Below are 7,981 nucleotides of genomic sequence, written 5' to 3'. Positions count from 1 at the left end.
CCATTGCATTCTTGCCTACATGGTTTCTGCCAAGCAGTCTGAGCTAATTCCTGTTGACTCTCCTTTTTAGGTGACTTTAGCTGCTCTTAAAAGTCTCTGCTTATCTTTGGTTTTGGCAAGTTTGATTACAGTATGTCTTGGTGACTTTCTTTTAAAATCTACCTTATGTGCATTTCAATATACATCTTGGATAGATATCTTCTCATCTTTCACTATATCAGGGCAGTTTTCTGCCAACAAATCTTTGATAATTCTCTCTGTATTTTCTGCTATCCCCCCCGTTCTGGTACTCTAATCACTTGTAGGTTATTTCTCTTGATAGAGTCCCACATGATTCTTAAGGTTTCTTCATTTTTTTTAATTCTTTTATTTGATTTTTCTTAAATATATTAGTGCCAAGTGCTTTATCTTCAAGTTCACAAATTCTGCCTTCCACTTGCTCAATTCTGCTCCTCTGATTTTCTACTGAGTTGTCTAATTCTGTAATTTTATTGTTAATCTTCTGAATTTCTGATTGCTGTCTGTCTATGGATTTTTACAGCTTATTGAATTTTTCATTATTTTCCTGAATAACTTTTTAATTTCTTCAACTCCTTTATCTGTGTGTTCCTTGGCTTGTTCTGGGTATTGCCTGATTTCCTTCCTGTTGTCTGGAAGGGTTCTATATACTAATCTTTCATATTCTGCCTCCTGTAATTCCAGGAAGGAACTTTCATCTAGAAGATCCCTTGATTCTTTGTTTTGAGAGCCTGTTAAGGTGATCATGGTCTGTTTCTGTATGTGACTTGATACTGACTATTTTCTCTGAGCCATCTGTAAGTTATTGTATTAGTTTAAGTTTTCTTACTGTATCATAGCTTCTTGCTTTTTTTTGTTTTGATATGCCCAAATGGGTTGCTTGAGTGAGCTAGCTTGAGTATTTTCACCTTTGGAGCTTTGACATCCTGTCCCCAGCTGGCTGGAGCTGTTATCAGGTATATCAGTCTAGGAGTCCATTCAATTTTCTTGTATCAACTCAGCTCAGGTGTCCAGGTAGCTGATCATCAAGTGTGTGGTACAGGCTCTGTCCTACAGTCTTAGAGGGGCCAGGGTGATTGGTGAAGGTACCAGTATCTGATTGCAGCAGGAGGTCACAGTCTGAACAAGACAGAGTGCTGAGAATCATCCTCCATGTGTCTCTGAGGAGAGCGTGTACCTGTTCCCTAGAGCGTACAGTTTGGTGGGTTCTGCAGATGGACCGTGAGCACCCAATGTTTTTGGTTGTAAGGACTGGGAGGTATCAGTTATCCCTGGACACCTGTCATGGGTGGCTGTGTGACCTGAGTGGAGCCACCAGTCCTTAGGCCCCTGATGTGGGTAGGTGAGGACCCTGTTTAATAGTCAAAGTGGTGTCAAACATCAAACACCCACCTCTCTACCACACAGCTGAAAAACAGTTGTAGTCTGTCAGTAAGGGCCTATTTTTCAGAAATAAGCCCACACAGGTCCATACAGGTGGGAAAGGTACTCGAAGTCCACAGACCATTTATGCCTGGACAGGGCCACTTCTCCTGAGCTCCCCCAGTTAGTAGAGCTGGCATATTGTCTTTTCCCCCAGTTGCAAATTTATTCCTTCTCCAAGGCCAGGAGGATGGCTCTAGGCACTCAACAGGTCCTATCTCAGGCCAGGGGAGTCAATAGCCACTGAAGCCTGCTTGGGGGCATGGGGGCATGTTAAAATATACGCAAATGCTTAGCTTTTGCCAAGAGCACCATTATTCTCTGGTTCTGGAGGCGCAAGTAGGCTGTGTGACTGGCTGCTTCTCCCTGAGGAAACTGCAGCCAAACAGTAGTACCAGTCCACTGCCGCTGCTACCGGGAATAGTGCCTGAAGGCTCCCAGCAATTCAGGTAAGGTAACTTCTCTCTGTTTCTGAACCATCTCTTCCTCCCCCTGCCACTCAGTTAATTTCCTAACCTTGTCTTTGATGTTCAGGGCTCCTAGCTTGACACAAATATACTCGTTTCACTTGTTTTTTCAGGTCTTTGTTGTAGGAGGGCTTGTGGGAAGCATCTGTCTATTCCACCATCTTGTCCCCACCTCAAAGGGGGAGTTTTTGCTTCAGGGACCTTAAGTTTATGGTGATAGTAGTGGAATGATTGGGAAAAGGATTGTGAGAATGGATACACAACTTGAATGTAATCAATGTCACTGAATTAGACCTGTAGAAATTGTTGAGATGGTATATGTTTTGGTATGTATATTTTCACCACAATAAAAAAATGTTCAGCTAAATATTTTTAATGAATTAAAATGAGGGTTAGCATGAGAGTGTGAACTCTCTGGGGTCCATAGACATAGAGGGTTTGCACCCTCTTGCTTTTTCTCTCTGAGCTCTACCAGATGCTCACAAGGAAAATCAGGAAGTATTATGAGAAAAGTTCCCTGATGGTGTCATCTGGAGGAGTGGGGGGAACAGCAGCCACTGATGAAACTTCTCCCAGCCCCTTTTACCTATTTTTTCTGCAGAACAAATGACATAATCTGCAGGGACAAAAGCATCAAAATTTCTCACTGTACGGCACTGTGGAAGCTCATTGCAGCTGGGGAAGAGAACAGGGGTAAAAAAAAGTCTTATTCTTCAGAAAGGTACAGGACTATGTGCTAGGTCCAATACTGCAGCTGGACACTTCACAGTTGTGAAGGCCAAACTCTCAGACCCAAGTGTACAGTACATAAGACTGAGGCTTAACTGGAACATCAGAGAATGCCACTCCCTTAACCTCTATCAGCCCATTAATAAGCATCGAGCAAAAATAACAGTTGAATACAGCTGAGAGATCTTCAAGAAATAAGTTATCTTTGGATATCAGTGCAGAGGAAAGACTCAAAGTCAAACGGGGAGCAAAAATGTAGGCAATCTAGCCAACCCCTTAAATACAAGGTATCACTAGAGAAACTTGAAGTCTATGGTGCGCTAAGGCTGACCGTAGTAACAACAAACTTCAAGCTCTGCCCAACTCCTGGCTAAATTAATACAAACTCCCACATAAAAGACTTAGCAGAAGGAAAGTCATGTTCATATACAAGCAAAAAAAAAATTTTTACCTCAATATCTACTGTCCTATATAATACAGAGCAATACAATATACAATACTATAAAAAAAAAAAAAAAAACTAGTGCCCTAGCTTTCAATAAAACAGTTGTTTTGTTGTTGTTAGGTGCCATCAAGTTAATTTCAACTCATGGCAACCCTATGTACAAGAGAGCGAAACACTGCCTGGTCCTGCGCCATCCTCACAATTGTTGCTATGCCTGAGCCCATTGTTGCGGCCGCTGAGTCAATCCATCTCCTTTAGGGTCTTCCTGACCCTCTACTTTACCAAGCATGTAGTCCTTTTCTAGAGATTGATCCCTCCTGACAACATGTCCAAAGTATGTGAGACACAGTCTCACCATCCTTGCTTCCAAGGAGCATTCTGGTCACACTTCTTCCAGGACAGATTTTTTCATTTCTTTGGCAGTCTGTGGTATATTCAATATTCTCCACCAACACTGTAATTCAAAGGCATTGATTCTTCTTCAGTCTTCCTTATTCATCATCCAGCTTTCACATGCGTACGAGGCAGTTGAAAACACCACAGCTTTGGTCAGGTGTGCCTTAGTCTTCAAGGTGACATCTTTGCTTTTCAACACGTTAAAGAGGTCTGTTGCAGCAGATTTGTCCAATGCAATGCATCTTTTGATTTTCTGACTGCTGCTTCCATGGGTGTTGATTGTGGATCTGAGTAAAATGAAATCCTTCATAACTTCAGTCTTCTCTCCGTTTATCATGATGTTGCTTATTGGTCCAGTTGCGAGGATTTTGTTTCATTTATGTCGAGGTATAACCCATACTGAAGGCTGTAGTCTTTGATCTTCATCAGTAAGTGCTCCAAGTACTCTTCACTTTCAGCATGCAAGGTTGGTTCATCTGCATAACGCAGGTTGTTAACAACTCCTGGTTCTCAATTATTTGTTTAGGATACAGATTGAATATGGTGAAAGGATACAAGCCTGACACATACCTTTCCTGACTTTAAACCACGTAGTATCCCCTTGTTCTCTTGGAACGACTGCCTCTTAATCTATGTACAGTTCCCTCATGAGCACAGTTAAGTGTTCTGATATTCCCATTCTTTGCAATGTTATCCATAATTTGTTGTGTTCCCCACACACCGAAATGCTTCTGCATAGTGAACAAAACACAGCTAAACATCTTTCTGGTATTCTGTGCTTTCAGCCAGAGTCCATCTGACATCAGCAATGATATACCTTTTTTCACGTTCTCTTCTGAATCCAGCTTGAATTTCTGGCGGTTCCCTGCTGATATACTACTGCAGTCGCTTTTGAATGATCTTCAGCAAAATTTTACTTGCATGTGATATTAATGACATTGTTTGATGATTTTCACATTTAGTTGGGTCACCTTTCTTGGGAATAGGCATAAATATGGGTCTCTTCCAGTCTGTTGGCCAGGTAGCTGTCTTTCCAATTTCTTGGCATAGATGAGTGAGTACTTCCAGCACTGCATCCACTTGTTGAAACATTTCAATTGATATTCCGTTAATTCCTGAAGCCTTGTTTTTTGCCAATGCCTTCAGTGCAGCTTGTACTTCTTCCTTCAGTACCATCGGTTCTTGATCATATGTTACTTCCTCAAATGTTTGAATGTTAACCAATTTTTTTTTTGATGTAGTGACTTGTGTATTCCTTCCATTTTCTTTTGGTGCTTCCTGAGTCATTTAATGTTTTCCCCCATAGAATGCTTCAATATTGCAACTCGAGGCTTGAATTTTTTCTTCAGTTCTTTCAGCTTGAGAAATGCTGAGCATGTTCTTCTCTTTTGGTTTTCTATCTCCATATCTTTGCACATGTCATTACGATACTTCACTTCGTCTTCTCAAGCCACTTTTTGAAATCTTCTGTTCAGCTCTTTGACTTCATTGTTTCTTCTTTTCACTTTAGCTACTTGACATTCAAGAGCAAGTTTCAGAGTCTCTTCTGACATCCATTTTGGCCTTTTCTTTCTTTCTTGTCTTTTTAACGACCTCTTGCTTTTTTCATGTATAATGTCCTTGATGTCATTCCACAACTAGTCTGGTCCTTGATCATTAGTGTTCAACACGACAAATCTATTCTTGAGATGGTCTCTAAATTCAGGTGAGATATACTCAACATTGTTCTTTGGGTCTTGTAGACTTGTTCTAATTTTCTTCAGTTTCAACTCTAACTTGCATATGAGCAATTGAAGATCTGTTCTGCAGTCAGCCCCTGCCACATTCTGACTGATGATATTGAGCTTTTCCATCATCTCTTTTCACAGATGTAGGAAACATCTGACCCAGGCACTAGTATTCCCAGAGGGTGCACACCCTCCAGCCAGTTTCCTCAGGGCCCCCTTGACCTCCTTGTTTCTGAGGCTGTAGATGATGGGGTTCAACATACGTGTCATAACACAGAAGAGCACAGAGACCAGGATGTCCATGTCCAAGGAGTAGTCTTCTCTGGGCTGGTCATAGTTGAAGTGAGCCATTCCATGAAAGACCACCACAAAAAAAGTTACAAGGATCAAAAAGGTAAGAAAATACATAACCTGAGCAGACAACACACACATCAGTTTCAGATTCAGATATGACAGAGATGTTAAAAACTATCATACTAAACGAAAAAAAACAAACCCATTGCCATCAAGCAGGTTCCGACCCACAGCGACCCTGTAGGGCAGAGTAGAACTGTCCCAGAGTTTCCAAGGAGCTCCTGGTGGATTTGAACTGCTGACCTTTTGATTAGCAGCAGTAGCTCTTAACCACTACATCGCCAGGGTTTTCAAACTATCATACAGGGAATTTAAAATAATCTAGGGAATAGGTTAAAGGCTTTAGGGGAAAAGGTAGACAACATTCAAGATCAAGCAGATCATTTCAGCAGAAAGATGGAAACTGTAAGAAAGGGTCAAAAGGAAATGCTAGACTGTTGGCACAGGACAGAAACCATCCCCGAAGACAACTCCTCAGACATGAAAGGGACTGGTCAGCAGGCGGGGGGAGAGAGATGCTGATGAAGAGTGAGCTAATTAAATCAGGTGGACACTTGAGAGTGTGTTGGCAACTCTTGTCTGGAGGGGGGATGGGAAGATAGAGAGAGAGGGAAGCTGGCAAAATTGTCACGAAAGGAGAGACTGAAAGGGCTGACTCAATAGGGGGAGAGAAAGTGGGAGTAGGGAGTAAGATGTATGTAAACTTATATGTGACAGACTGATTAGATTTGTAAACGTTCACTTGAAGCTTAATAAAAGTTAAAAAATTAAAAAAAAAAAGGAAATGCTAGAAATAAAGGACACTAACAAAGATAAAGAGTTCCTTTGATGTGTCAACTAGAATTCACACAGCAGAAGAAAGAATTTGTGGACGTGGAGACAGATCCACAGAAATTACCCAATGAAAAAACCCACCAGCAGCCATGGAAATCCACACAGGAGGTCCCTGTACCTGAGCTGAGTAAGAAGTGGTCGTTTCAGAGAAGACAACCCTCCACATCTACCTCCACTGCGCAGACTGCTCTATATCCAACATTATATGATATTGCCTTGCAAGTTCACAAATCCATTTGGAGTATTCTCTGTACATTCTCATAATGGTTTATTTTTCTGTTTCTTTTTTTCATTGTTTTGAAGCTATGAAAGAGTTTAAAAATGAATAATCAAACAGATGTCACTGAATTCATCTTCTTGGGATTTTCCAATCACCCTAACCTACAGGGGTTATTCTTCCTGATCTTCCTAGTCATTTACCTGACAGCTGTCCTGGGGAACACGCTCATAATAACTGCCACCAGGGTCAGTCCTGCCCTCCAAACGCCTATGTATTATTTTCTCAGCAACCTCAGCTTCTTGGACATCTGCTACATATCCACTACCATTCCGGTCATGCTGGTGAACTTATTCCGGGAGAAGAAGACCATCTCCTATGAGGGCTGCCTTTCCCAGATCTTTTTCCTCGTGACCTGTGCCAGCACTGAATGTATCTTATTAGCTGCAATGGCTTATGACCGCTATGTAGCCATCTGTCACCCTCTTCAATATTCAGTCTTCATGAGTATGAAGGTCTGTGTGTGTTTGGTAACTGGAACCTGGCTGTGTGGGATGGTGAATTCTCTGACACACACAGTACTGGCAGCCACACTCACTCTGTGTGGGCCCAACCAGATCAGCCACTTCTTCTGTGACATCCCACTGTTCCTGAAGCTCTCCTGCTCAGACACTTCCGTCAATGAGTCTGTGATCCATGTGGCCAGTGCGATCATTGGCTTAACCCCCTGCCTGTTTATTGCAATGTCCTACATACTCATCATCTCTGCCATCCTCAGGATTCCCTCTGCTCAGAGTAGAAGCAAGGCCTTCTCTACCTGTGCTTCTCACCTTACTGTGGTAGTAGTCTTTTATGGAATGGCCAACTTCAACTATGACAGACGCAGTGTAGGCTACTCCTTGGACACGGACATCCTGGTCTCTGTGCTCTTCTGTGTTATGACCCCCATGTTGAACCCCATCATCTACAGCCTCAGAAACAAAGAGGTCAAAGGTGCCCTGAGCAAACTATTTGGAGGGTCTGCACTCTGGGAATATTAGTGCCTAGATTAGTGGTCTCCAAGCTGGGACATACAACTCCTGAAATTTTTTCACGAAATTGTAGCATAGATAGTCTTAAGGAGTCCATTTCCAGATCCTTAATTCCTACGGACCAGTTCCTAAAGTTAATCTTCCAAAGGACTCCTTTCTCTCTCTCCTTTGACAAGGACCCTTTTCTCACTTTACAAAGCAAAGCTGTGCCAGATATGCTCTGTAGGTTCTCAACACCATCTCTATCATTCTAGGTTCTCCCCTGCATCACAGGGGCTGAAAGCCTGAAATCTTATTTCTCAGACTTTATTGCCAGCAGGGTACCATCTTAGGTTCTGACA

The 7,981-nt window shown here is 42.1% G+C and overlaps 1 protein-coding gene across 1 annotated transcript; it reads left to right on the top strand.

The window, feature by feature from the left end:
- The first annotated feature begins 5,923 nt into the window (after positions 1 to 5,923).
- LOC100672573 (olfactory receptor 5V1-like) lies at positions 5,924 to 7,649 on the top strand. Its single transcript, XM_064279968.1, has one exon. The coding sequence runs from the start codon at positions 6,714 to 6,716 to the stop codon at positions 7,647 to 7,649; it is 936 nt and encodes a 311-aa protein (XP_064136038.1). The 5' UTR covers positions 5,924 to 6,713.
- Positions 7,650 to 7,981: the final 332 nt, after the last annotated feature.

Source organism: Loxodonta africana, chromosome 3 (assembly GCF_030014295.1).
Source record: "Loxodonta africana isolate mLoxAfr1 chromosome 3, mLoxAfr1.hap2, whole genome shotgun sequence".
Classification (NCBI taxonomy): domain Eukaryota; kingdom Metazoa; phylum Chordata; class Mammalia; order Proboscidea; family Elephantidae; genus Loxodonta; species Loxodonta africana.
Note: the sequence above shows the minus strand (reverse complement) of the source record. Positions and strands in the feature narration are given on the sequence as shown.

Coding starts and splice junctions, on each gene's coding strand:
- LOC100672573 (XM_064279968.1), top strand. CDS start 6,714: ATGAATAATCAAACAGATGTCACTGAATTCATCTTCTTGGGATTTTCC.